General features: G+C 49.6%; 5 protein-coding genes across 5 annotated transcripts; 4 read left to right on the forward strand and 1 right to left on the reverse strand.

Annotated features, from left to right (window-relative positions):
• Window positions 1-10: 10 nt before the first annotated feature.
• On the forward strand, window positions 11-955 carry PV06_02882 (uncharacterized protein; the record flags this gene model as incomplete). The annotated part of the gene is made up of 1 exon (XM_016403621.1): window positions 11-955. The coding sequence occupies one exon, from the start codon at window positions 11-13 to the stop codon at window positions 953-955; it is 945 nt and encodes a 314-aa protein (XP_016264626.1).
• Window positions 956-6,244: 5,289 nt separating this feature from the next.
• Window positions 6,245-9,231, forward strand: PV06_02883 (uncharacterized protein). Its single transcript, XM_016403622.1, has 10 exons — window positions 6,245-6,383; window positions 6,435-6,475; window positions 6,542-6,871; window positions 6,938-6,953; window positions 7,009-7,227; window positions 7,286-7,551; window positions 7,607-7,621; window positions 7,680-7,868; window positions 7,927-8,396; window positions 8,454-9,231. Exons 1-10 carry the CDS (start codon window positions 6,320-6,322, stop codon window positions 9,004-9,006), a joined length of 2,163 nt encoding a protein of 720 aa, XP_016264627.1. The 5' UTR covers window positions 6,245-6,319; the 3' UTR covers window positions 9,007-9,231.
• A 3,080-nt stretch (window positions 9,232-12,311) lies between these two features.
• PV06_02884 (uncharacterized protein) lies at window positions 12,312-15,619 on the forward strand (the record flags this gene model as incomplete). The annotated part of the gene is made up of 8 exons (XM_016403623.1): window positions 12,312-12,374; window positions 12,439-12,589; window positions 12,661-13,251; window positions 13,997-14,217; window positions 14,290-14,738; window positions 14,804-14,864; window positions 14,926-15,493; window positions 15,552-15,619. 8 exons carry the CDS (start codon window positions 12,312-12,314, stop codon window positions 15,617-15,619), a joined length of 2,172 nt encoding a protein of 723 aa, XP_016264628.1.
• A 396-nt stretch (window positions 15,620-16,015) lies between these two features.
• PV06_02885 (uncharacterized protein) lies at window positions 16,016-17,671 on the reverse strand (the record flags this gene model as incomplete). The annotated part of the gene is made up of 1 exon (XM_016403624.1): window positions 16,016-17,671. The coding sequence occupies one exon, from the start codon at window positions 17,669-17,671 to the stop codon at window positions 16,016-16,018; it is 1,656 nt and encodes a 551-aa protein (XP_016264629.1).
• Window positions 17,672-18,382: 711 nt separating this feature from the next.
• On the forward strand, window positions 18,383-20,651 carry PV06_02886 (uncharacterized protein). The gene is made up of 2 exons (XM_016403625.1): window positions 18,383-20,289; window positions 20,342-20,651. The coding sequence occupies exons 1-2, from the start codon at window positions 18,604-18,606 to the stop codon at window positions 20,570-20,572; spliced, it is 1,917 nt and encodes a 638-aa protein (XP_016264630.1). The 5' UTR covers window positions 18,383-18,603; the 3' UTR covers window positions 20,573-20,651.
• The last annotated feature ends 1,116 nt before the right edge of the window (window positions 20,652-21,767 follow it).

Below are 21,767 nucleotides of genomic sequence, written 5' to 3' on the forward strand. Positions count from 1 at the left end.
AGTATAAAGCATGAGCAAAATACTTGCAGTCATTGGCGCCACTGGCCAGCAAGGCTCTGGGGTCGTCGATTATGTGGCCCACGACCCAGAACTTTCGAAGGAGTGGAAAGTCCGCGCCATCACTCGCAATGTTGATTCGGATAAGGCCAAATCCCTCAAGGCAAAGGTTGAAGTTGTTCAAGGTGATGCAACTGAACGAGCATCTCTCGCGAAAGCTCTTCAAGGTGTACATACTTTGTTCGCCATGACTACACCTGTGTTTGGGGTGGATGACCCACTCGAAGCCGAATTCCAAGTTATCAAAGGGATCGCCGATACTGCTGTCGAAGAAGGTGTTCAATACTTCATTTTCAGCACTTTACCATCAATCAGGGACGTTTCGAACAATAAATTTACAGCGGTCGCGCCTTTTGACGCCAAGGCGAAAGGCGAAGCATATATAAAAAGCCTCCCATTCAAAAGCTCCTTCTACTGTCCGGGATCATTCATGGAGAACTTTGCTACGCAGCCCATGCTTGCTCCACGACCGGATCCAAGCCAGAAGGACACCTGGGTCTTCACCCGTAACATGACTCCGGAGACGACGATGCCTCTAATCGATATCACCGGTGATGGGGGAAAATTCGTGGGCGCCATCCTCGCTGATCCGGATAAATATGAGGGCAAGACGATATGTGCTGCCACCAGATTGTACACTTTGTCTGAGATGGCTACGGCATTGTCGAAGTCCACAGGCAAGAACGTTGTCTTCAAGCAGGTCTCGGATGACGAGTTTGCGAGGAGCCTGCCAGATATGGTGGCTACCCTCTTCGTTCACTATTTCGGCTACATTAATGACTATGGTTATTACGGCCCCGGAACGGAGGAAAAGGTGAAATGGGCTGCGGAGCAGGCGCGAGGCAAGCTCTCGACATTCGAGGATTATCTGGAGAAGCATCCTTACAAGCTGGAATGAGGTAGTTCGCAATTTGTAAGCCTCGGAGGCAGCCAGTTCAATGTTGTTGAGACAGAGTCAACTCGTTTTTGCCTGTAGGAATCTCAGATGACTCTAGAACTTGGTTCAAGCTGATCATCGTACGATGAGTTCCGAATTGGAGGGCGGCGAAAGGGTGAGGTCGACCTTGTGGCCGCCTGATGTGGCACCATCGCCCATCAAGCATGGCGATAACACGATCTTTATGTTACGGATCCGACGGCCGCAAGCCTACGACTGCGTAAGGAATGCATATACATGGTCGTCACTCTTTTATGGGATTTACTCCCTGACTTGGTAGTTAGTCTTGTTAACCATTAAGCTCAAGCTGTCCAAGACTCCTGTCCAATACTCGTGCTCTATTCTCAAGGCCTAACCACATTACTCAAACTTGCGATAGCATTCCAAGTATGATCTTGCTTGGGCGATTCTTGCTCCAAGCTAACACTACGCTACATAGACCGGTGGTAGATCGGGATCTTGCACCATTGTAGCCTAGCCGAGCTCGGTGGTCGACCAGAGACCTGCAACACTAGTTATCGGACAACCGAAGCCGAAGACATTTGTGGAGCGAGGCACTTCCACTTCGGTGAAATTTGTCCCCGGCATGCAAAACCCCCTTGTACTGTCCAGAGCATGAATCGTAGAATCATACATTCTCTATTTCAGACTTTTCAATAATAAGGCAAGGCCTTGGTCGAATGGCTTCGTAGACACGCAAAGTCAGGTTGTTGGATCCATGGCCTCAAACGTGAAACCGATAACGATTTTGGGTGGTGGTCTTGCGGTAAACCCTCCCCGAGTGTCCGTATAATGATCTTTCAGTCTCTTAACATTAATGCCTTCTCAGGGACTGACACTCGCACTCTTTCTGCGCAAACAAGATGTTCCTTGTGTGGTATACGAACTGCGCGACGAGGAGTTCCGGAAAGGAGGAGACATTGCCCTTTCACCAAATGCGCTGCGCGTGCTTGACCACGTTGGTATTTACGGACGAGTGAGAACACAAGGCTGGAACTACGACACTGTCCGCATGATCAATGTCGCAGGCAAATATCTCGGCTCACATACCTGGGGCGGATTGAGCAATTACCACTTTCACTGCTTGCGCATCAATCGAGACATCGTTCGTCGCGCGTTGTTGGCGGAAGTCCGAGTGCAGGGTATCACCGTCAATCTCAACAAGAAGTGCGTGAGCATATCTGAGGAGAATGGTAGTGTGACGATCGCTTTTGCCGATGGCGAGATTGTCTCGACAGATTTTCTGATCGGTGCAGATGGCATTCATTCGCTCGCTCGCCAGTATCTCTATCCAGAATCAACGGCCAGGTATAGTGGTTTGTTAGTAGCTCTAGGCCATACGCAAAGATCGCGAATCGGGAACGCTCTGGATGGAATGCATTTACCTACCATGTTTTTTGGTAAAAATGGCACATTTTCCATTTTACCCAACGACTATCATGGCAAGGAGATTGGTTATTTTATCACAACCGACGTTCCGGACAGAGGGCAAGAGAACTGGAATCTGCTGGAAAAGGACAAGGCGGCAATCAGCCGAATTCTTGAGGACATTGTGGAAGAGAAAGCGTGGCCTCAACATGTGAGAGATCTGATCAAGACCACTCGCTCTGAGGATTTCAGAACCTGGCCGTAAGTTTGTATCTATCAGTAAGGACTTTGAAAAACAGCATACTAAAGTTTAATTACCCAGGTTTGCAAAAGTACCCAACCTGGAGCACTGGATGTCTTCGTCAGGAAGGGTGATCCTCATCGGCGATGCAGCGCACGCCATACCGCCGTCCGGTGGACAAGGAGCAGCTTCCGCGTTCGAAGACGCTGAAACCCTGGCCTATGTGCTCGGCAAGCTGAGCCTGCCTGGCTGCAACCTCCCTACTTTGAGGGACAATCTGCAAGTCTGGGAGACGCATCGACAGCAACGTATCAGCCAAATTCTAGCCTACACTATCCAAGCTGGAAATATCAGGAAGCGAAGTTCGGGGATGATGCAAGTTTTCAAGGAATGGACGATTTGGGCGATGTTCAAGATGTACGAGTTCGGGAGCGGAGGGCCGGCGTGGATTTACACCTACAATGCAGAAGACATACTAGGCATCCTTTCGAACTAGATTTCACTGTGGACATGGAATGAACGAAATTTTGCTTTCGGATAGGATTGAGACAAGTACGGTGTCCCTTCTAGTTCTTCTGTAACGGGAAGAGCCAAACACCGAGGCTCGCAAAGCCGACGTCGCACCGAGTGATTGGATGTGCACAATAGTTTGCTACATATTCGCTGGCTGTCCTCCCCACCTCACGATTAGGATCTTTACCATATATTTGCTAAATTTGCTCCTTCCCCATTTCCTCTCTGCACAAGCTAAGCCACTCGCCAGCTCTTGATATAATCAACCAAGGCGGCACCAAAATCATCTAGACCTAAATTACATCAACAAATCTTCGAAGATGGCAGCTGAGAAATCCATCACCGGCAACAGCGAGCCTCCACGCTCGGAGCAATATCTCTTGGGCGAGAAAATGGTGGTAGAATTTCTGGGCAAACCATACGAGCTCGGTGTAGGTTTACTTCCTTGCTTGTGCTTCAAATTGTGCATGAGCTTGAAATGGCTGAGAATTGAACGCAGAAAAGCAACGTCTTCTCGGAAACCCTGCGGGAATATACTTTTGAACATACTTTGTCCAGCTACGCACGGCCAGGTCTCACCTTCAGAGAGCGAAACCTGTTGAACATCGCGTTGTTTATCGCCACGAACCGCGAGCATGAGCTGCGGATCAATCTGTTGTCTACTGAGAAGAATGGCCTGTCAAAGGAGGACACTGCAGAGGCCATTCGTCACTGCATGCTCTACACCGGCATGGCAGCTGGAAGAGACGCATTTCTGGTGGCCAGCGAGTTGCTTGGTTGATATTACAGCACCGGAGTGGCAGGCTGAGAGATGTAGCAGTTGCTGAGACACGATAAATTCATTTCCAATAAATGTGTTACAATCCTTCCACATTCTGGGTAACAGGGTACCATGATTAGCTTCGAGTTCCAATCCCCACAGCGCCACCGATTCGAGACAGAATCGAGAACTCCACCAACCTCGACATCGGCTTGGCCTATTAGCCTGTGCTGGAAAGTTTAGTTAGTCTTTTCGGACTTCGCACTTCGGTTTTCGGATCTCGGACTTGGTTTTTTCAAGAAAACACGAGCCCCACGGGGGGTTGATGAGCATGGGAGAAATCTGGGGTTTACAGGGATCGAAAATATTATTAGACCCAGGGTCGCCATCACCACAACCTCTCTCGATGTGACAGTGATCGTCTTCTTTCATTGAATTGGTACCTGGTCCCCCTTACCATAATTCTACTTGCTCCAGAGCACTTATCCATCGCTATGGACGTCGGCAAGGTGCCTATTGAAGGCGCCACCACAACTGTGGATGGCAAGCGTGAAGAGATCGAACAGGTTGAACCTGATGCCGTCTTGAACAAGCGTTTGGTGCGCAAGATTGACTATCATGTCATCCCTATTCTCATCCTGCTCTTCGCCTTCTCCCTGATCGACCGAAACATCATCGCGACCGCTCGCGTTGCAGGCATGGGCAAGGATCTCGAGCTCACGGGAAACAAGTACTCGGTGGCCCTCCTGGCTTTATTTCCATTGTACATCCTCATTGAGCTCCCTACGAATTTCATCCTTCGGAAGATCAGCGTCAAAGGATTTTTCTTCGGCATGGTGTTCTGCTGGGGCACCGTGGCAATGTGTCATGCTTTTGTCAAGACATTCTCACAACTGGTTGCTGTGAGAGTTCTTCTCGGTCTCTTTGAGGGTAGCTTCCAGGTGAGTGTAAATGTGCCTCTCCGCTTGTCCAAGCCACTGATGGAATGAAAATCACATAGCCTGTATGTATCTACATCGTATCGTCCTGGTACACGAGATATGAAACGCAACGACGCCTGGCTACCTGGTTTGCTATGGGTCAGTTGCTGGCGGCGTTTTCCGGCATTCTATCATACGGCTTGAGCACTTTGAACGGTACAGGCGGTCTCGAGGGCTGGCGATGGATCTACCTCGTTCCGGGCCTTATCACCATCGTCCTTGCCTTTCCCGTATGGTTCCTCGTCTGCGAGTTCCCCGAGAACGCAAAATGGCTCCATACCGAAGAGCTTGATCGCCTGAGTGCATGGCTAGCACAAGATCGAGCTGAGATCCTGGAAGATCGTATGACCGTCGGAAGAGCTCTCATTGCTTTGAAGGATTGGAAGATTTGGGTCTTGTCCAGCCTCCTCTTCTTCCTCACTGCCGCTGCCTACACCATGAGCTTCTTTACACCCACCATTCTCAGCTCCTTGGGATTCAGCGTGGCGCTCAGCCAAATCCTTCTTACACCACCATACATTGCCGCATGTATCGCAAACATCATCACCGGGCTAGCCGCCGACAAGGCCCATATGCGCAGCCCCTTCATCATAGGCCACGTCGTCCTTACGATGGTGGGCTTCGGCATGATCGGATGGGGTCCCAACACCGGAGCGAAGATGACTGGCATCTACTTCTCCATCATTGGATCTCAATGTGCTATCCCGACCGTCTATACCTTTTTGGCCAACAACGTCGTTGGCACCACCAAACGACAGATGGCCGTGCCTCTCCAGACCGTCTGGGGTGGTATCGGCGGCATTGCCGGCTCGGTGTATTTCCGGCAACAAGATGCTCCTAAATACAGACCGGGACTCTACGCCTCCTTTTCTACTCTGGCCCTCTGTCTCATCCTCACTAGCTCTATATCGGTGTATTTCCACTTGCAAAACAAGAAGGCAGATCGAGAGGGAAAGATTTTGGAGGGCGTGGAGAATTTCCGATACACCCTTTAGGTCGCCACGTTGTGCCTAGGTATATCAATGCGTGGTTTGCGAACAAATCGAGAATGGAGGCCGAAAATTCAGCTGACGCGCGAGGCATGGCGCAAGCGATATCCATAGTCGCCTTGGCTGAGACGTGCACGTAGTCTGCTACGCCGCAAATCAAACTCTCATGCATAGAATGAGTGTTTTCACAATCGGTACCTAATAAAACGAAGTCATGTACCTTCTGCATAACAGGCAGACTTGGTCATTGTAAGCCGTGATTAGGCGTTGTGGGGATGCCTAGAGTACATAGTGTGGGGGCCTCGAAGCATCTCACAGACCCCGCTCGTCAGACTTTGTTAGCGACCCTTCCCACTGTTTCGCCTCACTCGCTTTGACTCTCCAAACCATTTAAATCCTCAAAAGACCCTACTCGCACACCACGAACCCCTCCGTTCGTCTGCGCCTCTCGTCTTCTTATCTGCTCCCGGCGCGATGCTCAAACCCAAGCTGCTGAAAACCTGCGATAATTGCAAGCTGCGTAAAGTGCGCTGCACTGGTGAGTTTGACGAGCTTGTCGACAATGCGGTCTCTTATCTTATCTTCCCAGGATCACGTCAACCGAGTTCAATGCCATGCGGCATTTGCTTGGTGGGTATAGACCTATAATTGTGGTGCAAATGCGATCTCGAGGCCGTACTCACACGCCAGCTTTAGAAACGCGGCGTAACTTGCAGCTTCAGTGAGAATAAGAGGAGGACGAAGGCGACCGCTGAGCCTCTCGATGAAGCGCATACTGCAATATGGCCATTGGAAAAGGCCTCAACGGACGGATCTCCCCAAGGGGTTGTTGTTGACAGACGGCCTCTCGATCGTCCAGAACAGCCGCAAACCCAGTCACAATCCGCATGTTTCAATGATGCGGGCGAGTGGGTGGAAACGCCAGTGGCTCCGTCGCGAGCTGGTCCGAATAGGATCTACATGGACGAGATGCTTAAAGGCCGTGGCATCGAAGGCAAGGAATTTCATGCGAGCCTTTTCCCCAAGGTATGAAGATATTATCCAACTCCATCCGATCTGGCGTCGCATTTGCATCTCTGACAACTATCTCAGTCCGAAAAGCAAAAGAGTGAGCGGGTACTGAGAGACCTTGTCGAAGACCGGAAACATTGACCGCAATCTAGTTTCCAGCTCCAGCCTCTCTCTTTTCTCCGACAGTGACATCCGCTCGATATCCGAGAAGCTGAGAAATGCCCCTTTCGGTGCCTTGATCGAATCCTTCTCAGATTCGATGAACAAGCGGCTGCACCGACAAGCAAACAAAGTGTATCCCGAAGTCAGCTTCCGCCCGCCACCGTACCCGATAAAGCTGTCACCGGAACAGAAGGCCGAACATATTCGCTGTATTTGAAGGCAAACCCTGTATTCGGATGGGCAGCTGGCACTAACACGTTGCCGCAGGTTACTTTGATCACATCCATCCACTCTTTCCTTTTTTGATGAAAGCAGAGTTTGAACAGCAAGTCCTCGATCACCACAGTGAAGAAGCACTCTCGAAGAACACGCCTCTTTTTGCTCTGTACAACGCCATGCTGACAATTGGCAGCCAACTCAACGGGCATGGTTCGTTCGAACCTGGAGAAGGGGCGTCGTGGCAATTCTTCCAGCTATCCTTAAGCCGCCTCGGAGAGCTAATAGCCTCCCGACCTGGCGTACTAAGTGTGCAGGTGAGAGAGATACCATTCATCTATATTACGCCAAAAGTAACTGACACCCTACGAGGCATTACTCGCAATGGTGAGCGACCCTTCGTCTTACCTTGTGGGAGATAATTACTTAGCTAGAATTTAAAAAGTTCCTCTTTGCCATGACATACTGTGGGGGCCAGATTGCCGAAATGCTACTATCAGAAGCGGCAAGAATGACACAATTCTGTCGTCTCAATAAAGGCTCCAAAACAATAACAGATGGTGCCCATCAACGTACATTTTGGGTGATCTACTCAATTGAAAAGCTTTCAGCATCCTGTCAAGGCAGGCCCTCGGTAAGGGCTCAACTTCTTTTCCTAACCCCAGCAAGTTATCTAACGCTGCAGTTCCAAGGTGATCCCTGACGAAGACATTGGCTGCCACATTCCATTCATCCCCGAAGCCATCTTTGGAGACTTTAACTGGTTCTTGAGCTCCGTGCGATTCGGCAGACTGCTTTCCAAAGCGCAGAGCGCCCTTTTTTCCGTTAGTGCCACCACGAAACCGTTAGTGGAGTATCAACAAGACCTACAATTAATCAGACACGAGCTGGAAACTTGGAGGCTTTCCATTCCGCCACCATTTCGACCTGGAGAGCGGTTTGCTAGGGCTAGGCTAGGGAGCTCGGCCTCGATAATGGCTGCTCTGAGGACCCATCTCGTTTACCATGACTTTGTCATGGTGCTATGTCGACTTAGTCTGCAGATTGGCGAACCTGAATCTGGTCGAGGCCCCCTCAATGCCCGAGAGACTTTCATGAGATCTACTCGCCGCGTGATTGAATTGATAGGTCATCTTGAGATAGAACCCTACACTCCTTCCGTGTCAGTATTCTCTATTGAAGAGCGTCCTCCAACATACCCTTTATTAACATGAGACAGGCTTTTGACGGTGATCCCACTGTCCGCCTTCCTCAGCCTATTTCATCTGGTAATCGACAACCCGAGGCACGTCGAAACGAGAGATAATCTGAACTTCCTCGATATCGCTGCCGGATTTTTTCGCCGTCTTGAATATGTGACCAACCAAGAGTTCCCTTTCTCTGTTTTCCCGAAACTCGCGTCGATCGTCCAGAACTATGTGCAGACCCTGTTACCCATGGAAGAGACGGCCACTCCGCTTGTGCAATCTCTGATGTCGTCTCTGCCCGAAAACGATCCTCCATCCGAGGTCGAGCTGGATATAAGCGGTTCCTCCAATATGGTTATTCCTAAGGGAACCATGGGGGTATATCAGGCGCCAAGCGATTCGTGCGAGACAATTTATATGATGAACGAAGGTAGCGCTATGGAGACCATGCGTTTTGAAGTGGACGGAACCGCACTCGACCCGGATGGTGTGCACGGAGTGCCAGACAACGAAGTTATGGATTTCTTTGGCAACCTGTTGGATGGACCATTCTGGTTGTATGGCAATGAACCAAACTGGCAATAGCAAAGTCTCAATTCTTGCGAGAGGGTCATCTTTTCTTCCATCTGTCGATCGCGTCGGTCGATCAAAGTCTGTTGTACTTGGTACTGAACGAGGACCACTTACGATTGCTGACATGGATTCAAGCGGTAGTGGGCGGGACAGGCAGCCTTTCAAACACTGAAATTTTGACACCCTCCTTTCCAGATAGATGTAAAATCCGCAATAGGAGGCTAAAACAGTATCGTACTACGGTGCAAACGTTTTTCACTTCAAGTCTTTCGGAGATTCTCAGCGATCAAACCACGGCTCTAAGTCTGGGAACCGCCTCGTTTTTCGGTGCTCGGACAAGACAGGCAATTTCCAAGCCAAGACTCCAAGAGGATCCATCTCGTCTGACAGGATCTTATATAGTACAAATTATTATCCAAGCCGGATGAGCTCTAACGAGAAAGAAGGGAACTCTTCGGACCACATTGTCATGGCCGACAATATCCCACCTATCTTGATCCCTGCAGGAGATGTCACGGTTCAGGTTCGCATCATCGACACCACCTCCCGTATCGACAAACTCCCGCTCACATTCTTGATGAGACCTGCGCTGGAACCCATGGAGTACATGCCCACAATACCATCATGGTCGTTTCTCATTGAACATCCAACTGGCCATAAGGCTATCTTTGATCTGGGCATGTCCAAGCATTTCAAGGATCTCGCTCCGGTAGTGTCAGAAGATGATCGTTTTGATGACTGGGATATTCGTTCCCCCAAAGAGGCCATTGATGTTCTTGAAGAACACAATGTGCCCGCGAGCCAGATCAAGAGTGCAATTTGGAGGTGAGTCGGTCGGCCTCTTCAAGAAAGACGCATTCCAATATGCTAACTCACTCCTGTGGAGTCATTGGCATTGGGATCACATTGGAGATCCATCACGGTTCCCACCCAGCACTGATTTGATCGTGGGTCCAGGATTCAAGGCGGCGCTGTTGCCAGCTTTTCCGACCAGGCGAGACTCTCCCGTCCGGGAAAGTGACTTTCGGTGCGTATATTTCCCGATAAAGAGTGAACACGAAGACGAAGCCGGATATCAATAATGGATGAACTGACCTAGTGCTGCTTTGCTATCCAGCGGGAGAAGTGTGATCGAGATCGACTTTGAAAGGTCCGCTCGAGCAACCAAGGTTGCAGACTTTCCCGCCTTTGACTTTTTCGGTGATGGCTCCTTTTACCTGCTCGACACTCCCGGACATGCTATAGGACACATGGGGGCGTTGGCACGTACGACAACTAACCCTGACACATTCATTCTCATGGGTGGCGATCTTAGTCACCATGGAGGATTATTGAGACCTTCGAAGTATCTACATATCCCTGCTCGACTCTCAGGATCTTCATATGGTCTCCAAACACCACATCCTGGCTGCTCGTTCGAAAAGCTCCTTCTCGCACGCACGGGCTCAACAGAGACACCCTTTTTCTTGTCTACGGCTGCACAGGTGGTGGATGAAGAAGGACTTGCCAAGACGCGTTCCAAGGCACAGAAGTTGGATGCTCAAGAAAACATTTGGCTGGTGTGTGCGCATGATGCAACCATCTCGCAGGTTGCCGACTTCTTCCCTGCCTCCGCCAATGAATGGAAAGAAAAAGGTTGGCGCACCAAGACTTTGTGGTCGTTTCTGAATGATTTCAACGATGCTGTACAGGCATTCTAGCAAGACAGACAACTGAACTATGTATTCACACCAGCATAGGATCTAAAATGACATATATATATCCATATGCTGTAATGCCGACGTACGATCACTTACACACTATCTCTAAAGCTTTGCTTTCTGCTGTTTCTCCTGAGTATACTCCAAAGGCTTATCACCAATGTCGACTTGCCTCCACCACGGATATCCCTCCGGTGCATCTTCAGGTACCTGGCCGGTAAAATTGGTTGGCCTTTTCCGTAGAAAGGCCTTGACACCCTCCAGGTTGTCTTTTCGCCCATACAAGCCATAGATCATCTGTGAGTCAAGCAGGTGAGCATCTTCCACATTGGATGGACATCGGTAGATCATTTCCCGCATGAGTTTGGTCGATACCGTCGAAGTGTTCTTCGCCAGGCCTTCTGCAAGCTCAAGCGCTCGCGCCACCGTCGCCTCAGGCGTTGGGCAGATCTCAGTAAAGAGTGATTCGAAGAGTTTGTGCTCGGCCGGATAGGTGTCACCCGTGGTTACTAGATGCAGCGCTCTCGAGTGTCCGACGAGACGGGGCAGGAAGTAGCTGGAACAAGCCTCCATCACCACGCCTCGTCTGCTGAAGACGTATCCGACTTTGGCCTTTGCGTAGGCCACGCGAATGACAGCTGGGAGGAACACAGTCGCTCCCACGCCGACAGCAGAGCCTTGTATCGCAGCAATGGTAGGCTTGGAACAATAGTGGATCGCGAGCGCCGCACGGCCCCCCCTAGTGATCATATTTCATTAGCTTTTGTCCGATACGGCGGCCTGGCTTTCGTCTTACCCGTCTCGATGGTCAACATCGCGCTCCACTTTTGGTCGCCGAACTCTGCCATGCTCATCTTGAACTCCTGGAAACCCAATCTCGAGATCGGCCCCGGCACAAAAGCTCTTCCCAGCACCCGTCAAAACCACGACTTTCACCCTTGGGTCGATGTCGACCAGCTCGTAGACGCGCTCCAAATCCTCTCGCATGACATCTGTGAAGGCATTGAGCTTTTCGGGGCGATTGAGCGCGATCAAGATTACGGGTGTCACAGATCGAGATGATGCCGGTACATTGGACACTTTAATTTGACGGAGAGGGAGGAGGTCATATGATTCCGGCACTTGTAAAGCAGGCCGAACGCTGCGAGGCATCTTTATGTTGGCCGGCAACAAACATGAGCACGTGGTCTCCAAAGGGGGGTCGTGTATGATCTTTATAATCTTTATGATTCAGGATTCAATAATGTGATATCCACATGTCAAGGTATCTAGTAATCCAAGACCTCGGATTTTGCACCCTCGGTGCAACAGTCCGAAGCTGAAACCGAAAGACAATAGCTTAGCGCCTAGCAACAGCCTTCACCATGCCCTGGCCCAATCCATGATGACTATAGCTCTACGGAGGCCCTCTACGTGAGCCTTTATTTGCCCGAGTGCCTCGTAGATGGCTGCTCCCCGCTGAGAAACTCCGTACACAGTCACGGTTGCAGGCACGCGCCCTTCCTGTGGTCATACATTTCCCTGTTTAATGCTTTGTCCTCCCCATCAATACTGTTTTTTTGCTACGGCCACCTGAGAAGCTTCACTCCCAACGACAAGAATTTACAAATTAACACCATGCCGCAATACAACTACTCTGACATCAAATTTCAGATCAAAGGGAAGGTCGGCATCATCCAGGTTTGTCCATATGACGTGGCTCGACTGGCAAATGAGAATTCCGATGCTAATCTCTTATTCCCAGTTCAATCGGCCTAAATCTCTCAATTCATTCGGCGGACGTCTCATCATTGATACCATCCATGCCCTTCGTGTTCTCGACAACCATCCCGACACAGTCTTTACAGTTGTAACGGCTGCTGGACGATTCTTTTCATCAGGGGCCGACGTGAAAGGTTGGTAATTGAAACCCCCTGAAGATGTAGCATATCATCTTTCACAATTGGAAGCTGATAACATGTCACAGCCGAGTCGGAGCGAGGCGGCCAGTTCTATCATTCTGACGCGGAGAAGAAACTCGCCATTGTCAATCAGATCAGCGGAAACACTCAACTGGTCAGCTCGTTAATCCTTCACCGCAAAGTACTCGTGCTTGCGATGAACGGGCCAGCTGTCGGCGGAGGTGCTGCATGGTTTCAAGGCGTGGCAGACATTGTACTTGCATCGACCACAACGTGGCTCCAATGTCCATTCTCTGCTCTGGCACTTGTTCCTGAGTTTGGGTCGGCAGGGAGCTTCCCACAGAGTATCGGAGTTCATCGTGCCAACGATATTCTCATGCTTGGTCGAAAGATTGCTGTGGATGAACTCTTGCAGTGGGGTATGGTGAACCGCGTTTTCGAGCACGAAGGGTTTCATGACAAGGTCGTTCAGTACTTGCAGGAACAACTCGATGTCAACGATGGGAAATCAATGCTTGAAGCCAAGAGATTGATGAATGTTCCGCTGCAGAGAGGGAGGCTGGCTTCTCTGTATGAAGCAGTCGACGCTGTAGCAGAGAGATTTGTGGAAGACGCTCCAATCCAGCGGTTCGCGGAGAAGAGTCGATTATTGGAAGGTCAGTATCTCCCTGCAGAGGCTGATGTTTTCCTGTGCTGACGTGCTGCACTTTAGCAAAATCAAAGAGGCAGTCCAAACTTTGAAGTGAATCGCCTATCCAATTCCTGATTTTGCGACTTCACAGATCAGTACGATGGGATATGTAATTGTAGAACGCAGATTCCAGTCGCTTCTTCCCCAGGCGTGATATGAACAATGTCATGTCTTGCGAGTTCTACTTGATGAATCATCATGTAGTTCGTCTACGCTGCTCCAATCCACTGAGGGCAGTCCTCATTGTTCCGCCACGGTGTTCGTGAATCGCCTTGTCCAAACCACACACTCACCATGGGGAGTGAGACTTCGAGTGTCTTGTGCACAACATCTCTCCTCAGCCGGAATTCGGTCCTCGGACTTTCGGGATTGGAGTAATAGTCCGCACGGGGGGGGGTTCTCATGGGGAACCCACTATTACCTACTCTGGCCCCCGCAAAATGAAGTAGTGTAATCGAGCGGTGGGCATGTAAATGATCGAGGAGCTATGTTTGGGACAGATAACAGACTCGACTTTGATTGAGCACTTCTTCCCACAGTGCTATCAATCATCGAAGCTCCAAAATCACCACATTTGTCTCAGCTCCTGGTCAGAATTAACGACGCCAGTCGATCAAGATGGGTTCTCTGTCAGCCATCGCAAAGCTCGACCTTTTCAGTGGTTTTTACAACACTATCAACGGAAAGCTCACAGGGACCGAGAAAACTAGTGCATGGCGTCAATCCAGCGAATGGAAAGCCCAATCCCGAGGTCCCAGTTTCAACACCACAAGATGTCGACAGCGCGGTAGCAGCTGCAAAGGAGGCTTCCAAGACATGGGCAAAGGTTCCATGGGCTGATCGAAAGAAGGCCGTCCTCGGCTACGCCGATGCTCTTGAGCAGCACGCCAGCGACTTTGCCAAATTGCTGACTCAGGAGCAGGGTAAGCCGGTATGTAGTAGCTGGGAGAAAGCGTACTCGATATAGCACCACTCCGAATTTCGCTAATAAGTCACTAAATAGATTGCAACTGCAGAGCTAGAAGTTCAGGTCGGCGTACAATGGCTACGTGAGCTCGCGAAGATTGAGTTGTCGGAGGAAATCGTTCAGGAGGACAATGAAAAACAAGTGATCGTTCGCTATACGCCCCTTGGTGTGTCTGTCGGCATTGTACCCTGGAACTTCCCAATTCACCTTGCTTGCGGAAAGATCGCGCCGTCGCTGCTCACTGGCAACCCTATTATCATCAAACCATCCCCATTTACCCCTTATTGCGATCTCAAACTGGGAGAGTTGGGTCGGAGCTTCTTTCCCCCTGGCGTACTGCAAGTCCTGAGCGGTGATGATAACCTTGGTCCGTGGCTCACTGCGCATCCCGGGCCCGACAAGATCAGCTTTACAGGATCTTCTGCCACCGGGAAATTGGTCATGGCTAGCGCAGCGAAAACACTGAAGCGAGTTACTCTTGAACTGTAAGTTTGTCAGGTTGCACTTCATCTTCTTCTTCTCCTAGATCTTTGTGACTAATAAGATACAGGGGAGGAAACGATCCGGCGATTGTCACAAAGAACGTTGACGTTAAAGCTGCTGCTGCCAAGGTAGAGAGTCTTCTAAAGTATCCACGATCACTGAACATATAGAATCTAACGTTCACTCCAGGTTGGTGGTCTGGCGTTCTTCAATTCCGGTCAAGTCTGCTTGGCCATCAAGCGAATTTATGTTCATCAATCGATCTATGATGAGTTCCGCCAGGCCCTCGTGGACTTTACCAAAACGCTCAAGATTGGGGACGGGAACGAAGAAGGCATTTCTCTGGGCCCCGTTCAGAATTCGATGCAGTTCGAAAAGGTCAAAACGTTCTTTTCAGACATTGAGAAGGAGAAGTGGAACATCGCAGTGGGTGGTGTCAACGAAGAGAAACCCGGCTTTTTCATTACTCCGACGATCATTGATAAGCCTGCAGAGGATTCCCGTATAGTGACTGAAGAGCCATTTGGTCCCATTGTCCCCTTGCTTGAATGGAACGATGAAGCAGATGTCATTGCGCGCGCCAATAACACGAAGTTGGGCTTGGGTGCTTCAGTCTGGTCGAATGATATGGAAGAAGCTGGCCGCATTGCCCGCAAGTTGGATGCCGGCAGTGTCTGGGTCAACACCCATATCGAGCTGGATCCTCACGCCCCATTCGGCGGGCACAAGGAGAGTGGTATCGGATATGAATGGGGTGGTAAGTTTCACTCGTCCCCCGTCCATGTATTTGTCGACACGTGCTAATGTTTCTCCAGTTGGTGGTCTGCGAGCATATTGTAACCTCCAGACCTTGTTTTTGAAGAAGAGTGCATCCGAGTTGTAGTGCCAATAAGTTATGCTGGGCACCTTTAGGGTTCATTACGAAAATCACAAGCGCATGGTCAGTAACCTCCTGAATAGGGTATGCAATGTAGTGCAAGTCTAAATCGTAAAGTCTAACACTCCTTGTATTTGTGTCTGGAAAAGAGGAATTACTTCCAAATGACCTTGCTAATACTACAACTATTGTTGTCCTATACTGTTCAGAGTCATCGACATCATTTTATACGTCTCTCAAGCTATATTTGAGTAGTGTTTCTAATATTTGATCCCTTAGTCCTTGGAGATAGCAGAGTCAAACGTAATCGTTTCCGACTCCTATGTTCTTATGCAATGTAGATCTGGAAACGAATTTCTCCCTTCTTCGTAACAGTACTGAGTTCGACACATCGTGAGTGAATCAAAGCTTTGATCTTGACGAAGTGAAAAATTTTGCATCCCGTTTAGCCCATTCTTTGATCTTCTTTCTCATGATCTTACCACTTTGGAGCCTTGGAATGGACTGCTCAAACTTCACACCACCTCTGAGATGTTTATGCTTGGCCGTGGACTCCGCCACATATTTCTGCACCTCCATTTCTGTGAGCCCATCTGGGCCAATGTCTGACCGCATCACAACGTATGCCCGAGGGTATTCGTTACCGTTAACCTCTATTCCCACGACCACGGCATCGGATATCTTCTCGTGTTGCAGAAGCAAAGCCTCGAGCTCGGCAGGTGCTACCTGGAGGCCGTTGACCTTGATCAGCTCCTTCTTCCTATCAACAATCCACCATTTGTGGTCCTTGACAACGACAATATCGCCAGTTTTAACCCATCCATCCTGTGTACTGCTGTCTCGAGTAGCTTTTTCATTATTCCAATAGCCAAGCATCGTCTGTGGGCCACGAATCCATAGTTCGCCCGGAGCCCCCTCCACCTCTTGACCATCGTCATCCACGGTTTTGGCTTCAGTATTGGGCAAGAGGTATCCAGAGTGGCCGTCGAAACTTCTCACATTGTCAGGTTCTAACATTCCAACGCAGGTCGTCTCAGTCATTCCCCAACCACGAGCGATACAAAAATTAAACCTCTGGATTAATTCGTTAGAAAGGCTCAGGGGCATCGGCGCTGCGCCGACCATGATGTTTTTGAGGCTGCTGAGGTCGTAGTAGGCAGACTCGGGTCGCTTAGCTAGCATGTTCATCACTGGTGGAACTGCTTGCAATGTGGTTATTTTGTACTTTTGAATATAATAGAGGAATTCCTCAAATTTGAAGGCCTGCATTATATAGACTGTAGCACCGAGCCGGCTTGCAATGTTAATCGTGAATTGCTGCGAGAAAGCATGGTATAATGGCAAAAAGGAGAGCCATCTTTCTTTTTTGGTATCTTGTGGACGTGGAGTCTCGTGTAATTTGACATGCGTGGTTTGAAGCGCATTAGCGACGAGATTATAATGAGTGATGCAGACTCCTTTAGGTAGGCCGGTAGTCCCGCTAGAGAAGTTGATCGTCGCAATCTGCTCCGTTGCTATCGGACCAAGATTATCCCAGCTCCAAGAAACAGCATCTTCAGCTGAAGCGAGAAATGTCTTCCAGTCGGGCACACCTTGTCGCTGGTCGCATTTCTCATCGTCGAAGAGGAATGTCCTAGTGGAAGGGAGGTTGGCCTTCTTTAAAGCCGCGTATCCCGTCTTGAACAAGCTTGGATGGACGAGCAAAATGGCTGGCCTCACCATCGATATTTGAAATGCAAGCTCGTCAACAGAATAATTGGGGTTCGCCCCGGTATAATATCTCTTAGACCCTGCAGCACCCAGGTACGCTACAGGCACATATAGGTGATTTGGAGTGAATAACATCACTGCAGTGTTTAAAGGAACTCCCATACGGTCCAGGCCAAGCGCAAACCGTCGAACCCATGATAGCAAGTCGTCAGTTGATAGTGTTTTAAGCGGCGACTTTGCATCTACCAACAAAGGTTTCGTCGACAGACTGTCGCCTGGCGGGAACAAGTATGAGAGGACATTGCATCGGGGGATGTCAATGTCGTCAAATTTCGATTTGTAAACCATAATTGCACAGAATCAGCACGAAAGAGCTTTTGCATATCAGTCCCCGATTGCCTTCGTTGTCTTGATGAAAGATGCGATCGACCGATTAATGAATTGACAGTAAACCTGACCAAGGTGCAAAATTGCATTGCACTCGTTGTCATTCTTCTGAATTCTTGCCCTTGGCCAATTTGAAGGTAATGTCTTCTGCATTTCGGGGACCCCTGTACCCCTCCCTACTGGTTTCTTCCAATTAAGTTCTTGCAGTGAGTGCGTAAGAGCTGCCATCGTACTCGGGAACAGGCGGATCTGCCTGAGTTTCTCTGCGCGGACAGGAGGCCAGAAGAACAGCATCGCGAAAATCCGGCGACATACGAAGACCGAAAACCGAAGCTGTCACGCAGTTTTTCTTGGGATTGCCACGAAACGACGAGCGCCTCTGAGGTCCGAGTCTGGGGGGTTTTCTACAGCTCTGCTAGAGTACGTGAGGTCTCGGGGTACCGCTGAGAAATTGAGGTTTGACTTGTGGCACGTTTGCTTTGATTATATGCAGCTGTTTTTGATGTCTTGTCAGTTGAAACCTGAGGACCGAGATCAACTCCGAAACTCCGAAGTCCCCATCTCAGACGGCACCTGATCACGCGGCGAAGCCGTGGCTGGCCAGCCTGTGGGCCTGCTCGAATTAGAGCTCTGAAAGATTGCTCCTCAGCTTCTCATAACGATGGTACAGGATCAGGCCAGGCTCTCGCAGTCCCTTCTTTATCGTGCATCAAGAAATTGTTACGCATTGGCAACCTCGGTCGTTGTACATCCGCTCCCAGATGATGAGTGGTATGATTCCGGAAGACATCAAAAGGCTGTGTTATGCCTCATTGAACAATTTCGATAACAGGTGGAGGTCAGCGTCCACTTGATCACTTGTCCAGTTCCTGAAATTGTCCCGAGAGCGAAGAATGGAGTCAAATCCTAAGTATACCGCAGCCGTGGAAAGGGTCCCGAGATTGGCACAGGTTTTGAAGGATTCGGACCGCCACTGGAAGTCGATAAAACTACATGAAAGGCCCGATAACCCTACTCTTCCATTCATACAGTCCGTGACTCCAGCGGCGCATAGTTCTCATTCGAACTTTCCCCTCACTCCCACCAACATGCCTCTTATTGAAGATGCGATCACCTACGCGGCAGCTGACATTCCTGACTACCCCCAGGCCACTTCTCAGCTTCTCAAGATCATTCACGTTGGTGCTGGCGCCTCTGGTCTTCTCTTCGCACACAAGGCAGAGAAATACCTGGAGAACTATACACTCATCTGCTACGAAAAGAATGACACCATTGGTGGCACCTGGTATGAGAACAGATACCCAGGCTGTGCATGTGATATCCCTGCCCACACATACACATTCCCCTTCGAACCTAATACGGAATGGAGCGGCTATTACAGCTACAGCAACGAAATTCAGACATACTTGGTCAATTTCGCGCGCAAATACAACGCGGAGAAGTACATTACCCTGAATACCGAAGTCTTGGCTGCGACCTGGGACGAACAAGTCGGGCAGTGGAAGGTCGATCTTCAGCACTCGGACGGATCCACTTCCACTGATACTTGCGATGTTCTTGTCAACGGCTCAGGCGTATTTAATAAATGGAAATGGCCGGCCATTGAAGGTTTACATGACTTTGTAGGAACGCTGGCTCACTCAGCTGCCTGGGATACCTCGATCGATTGGACGAACAAAACTGTCGCTGTTATTGGAACCGGATCGAGCTCGATTCAAATGGTACCTAAGTTCACCGCCACAGCTAAGCACGTTACCGTCTTCATTCGCAATCAGACATATATTGGACCCCAGCTCGGTTCAAACATTTCGAATAAGGATGCCGACCCTGAAGCTATGGATCCCAAAGCAGCCGGCAAGCATTCCTATACGGAGAAGGAGAAGCAAAAGTTTCGGGACGATCCTGTCTATCACCTTGAATACCGACGAAAAGTTGAGCGATCCGTGGTGAGCGGTTTTCGAATGTTTTATCGGGGATCCGAGCTAAGTCTCACTGCGAAGAAGGCAATGCAAGCAGATATGGCCAAGAAGCTTGGGGATCGCGATGACCTTAAGAAGCATTTCATTCCTGAATGGAGTCCTGGATGTCGACGGTTAACGCCGGGAGAAGGGTACCTCGAAGCCCTCGTCAGTCCCAATGTTACCTGTGTTTTCGACGATATCATTAAGGTTAGCTCTGACGGCGTGATTACGCGTGACGGCACCGAACATCGAGTTGATATTCTTGCATGTGCAACCGGATTTGACGTTCAATACCTCCCACATTTTACCGTCACTGGCACCAAAGGTCAGGTAATGCAGGACCAAAAGCAACCCAATGTATATGCCTCGATCGCCGCACCGGGTTTCCCCAACTACTTTGTCGTCAATGGCCCTCGTGGTAACTGGGGTCAAGGTTGCGTACTGCCTAGCCACGAGGTTCAAGTCGAATACATCGTTAAATGCTGTCGGAAGATGCAGCAGGATGGCATCCAGAGCTTGGAGCCTCGGCAACAGCCTACCACACAGTTGAACGCGTACATGGATGCATGGCACCAAAAGCACAGCGTATGGGCAGAGGATTGTCGAAGCTGGTATAAGGTCAGTTTCTATTTACCTTACCTACTGCGTCTTAAATACTAATACAATATAGGATAACAAACCCAACGGACGAGTCTGGGTCTGGTCTGGTAGTCTATACCACTATTTGAAGTTTATGAAACATCCACGCTACGAGCATTATAAGATTAAGTACCGAAACCCCAACAATATTTGGGCATTCCTCGGTAACGGTCTCACCATTACTGAGTCCAAGTACGACATGAACGAGATGCCCGTCCCATACATCCGAAATAATGAGGATGAGGTTTGGGACATTGAATAGACTGGAAGATCATAGAGACTGTACCGTACTTAGAGCTGACATGTGTCTGAGGGAAGATAGCTACCAATGAATCATTTGATAACTAGCTTTGTCCTGAACGATGTTCCAAGACACTACCATTTCGTCGGTATCCAAAATAATACAAGCTGAGATACCTCAAAACGCTGCAGACTCAAAAAGGTGTGGTGGCCGTCAGCTACAAAGGAGGTGACAGTTTGGTGCTCGGATGGGAGATCAAGCTTATGAGGGAGGTAGGGTCGTTCCTGTTCCTGAGAAGGGTATAGGTTGTATTGACTTGTAACAGCCAATCAACGGTTACTAGGAGACACCTTCATCATTTCCCAGTACAGTATTAATAAGGGAGGGGGTGCCTTCCGACAACACTGTATGACACACCGAATTAGGAGGGTGTAGTAAATCCGCTAATTTGCATTACACTGTTCTGTACTGTATAGAACTCGTCCTCAATGCGTATTCTCTGGACGGAAGTTAGTGGAATATCGGAGCCCAAAAGAGGACCCTGAGCTCAGGTGAGAACCATAGCACATGGCAGAGCCGGAATGGGACACTTCTTAGGACCGTTTTCGCTGCAGGGAGAAGAGCTATGCAAAGGAGTAACTTGACCACAGCTTTCCTGCGTGATTCAGGAATTTCTCAGCGTCTTTTCGATCCCCCAACGAAATTGGATCTTTTACCTCGAGGATTGCTGCGGTAATTGCCAAAACGTCGGCTAACCACAGAGACATTAGCGCAATTTGGCTTTTGCGCTCCGCGTGCTCCCGTAGTTGCTCCCAGTATCTTTTTCACATGCGACGGCATCATGTAATTCCGCTTCTCCCTTGGTCTGTATCTAAATGACTTTTGTTTCTTTCCGATGCTGTAATTCAGCCCATGCGATTAGAAAATCAGAGTCGCCGATGTTTGACCATCACAGAGCACGAATTCAAGGGCAATGACAGCGATGAGTCAGAAATGGCGAAACTGTGCTCTTGCTCAACGTGGGATGTCCCACGTTGAGGTGCCTCTGGAATTGCGTGATGCTCGGGGGAGATGAGCAATGGCGTAGAACGCTCTCTTCAGTCACAGCGCGCTCTTTGCTGTCCCATGCGGCAAGTCATTGACAAATTGATCCGGCTCTGCTGGCCTAAGCCCAGCTTTCTCAGTACTCGTACATCATTTGTGCCCCGATGATCGC

Source organism: Exophiala oligosperma (genome assembly GCF_000835515.1).
Source record: "Exophiala oligosperma strain CBS 72588 unplaced genomic scaffold supercont1.3, whole genome shotgun sequence".
Lineage (NCBI taxonomy): Eukaryota > Fungi > Ascomycota > Eurotiomycetes > Chaetothyriales > Herpotrichiellaceae > Exophiala > Exophiala oligosperma.

Excerpts from the sequence above, each read along its gene's own strand:
- PV06_02883 (XM_016403622.1), top strand. The coding sequence starts at position 6,320 with ATGCTCAAACCCAAGCTGCTGAAAACCTGCGATAATTGCAAGCTGCGT. Across the intron at positions 6,476-6,541 it reads TGCCATGCGGCATTTGCTTG|AAACGCGGCGTAACTTGCAG; the intron begins GTGGGTATAGAC and ends CGCCAGCTTTAG. Across the intron at positions 7,869-7,926 it reads CCTGTCAAGGCAGGCCCTCG|GTGATCCCTGACGAAGACAT; the intron begins GTAAGGGCTCAA and ends TGCAGTTCCAAG.
- PV06_02886 (XM_016403625.1), top strand. The coding sequence starts at position 18,604 with ATGGAGTCAAATCCTAAGTATACCGCAGCCGTGGAAAGGGTCCCGAGA. Across the intron at positions 20,290-20,341 it reads ATTGTCGAAGCTGGTATAAG|GATAACAAACCCAACGGACG; the intron begins GTCAGTTTCTAT and ends AATACAATATAG.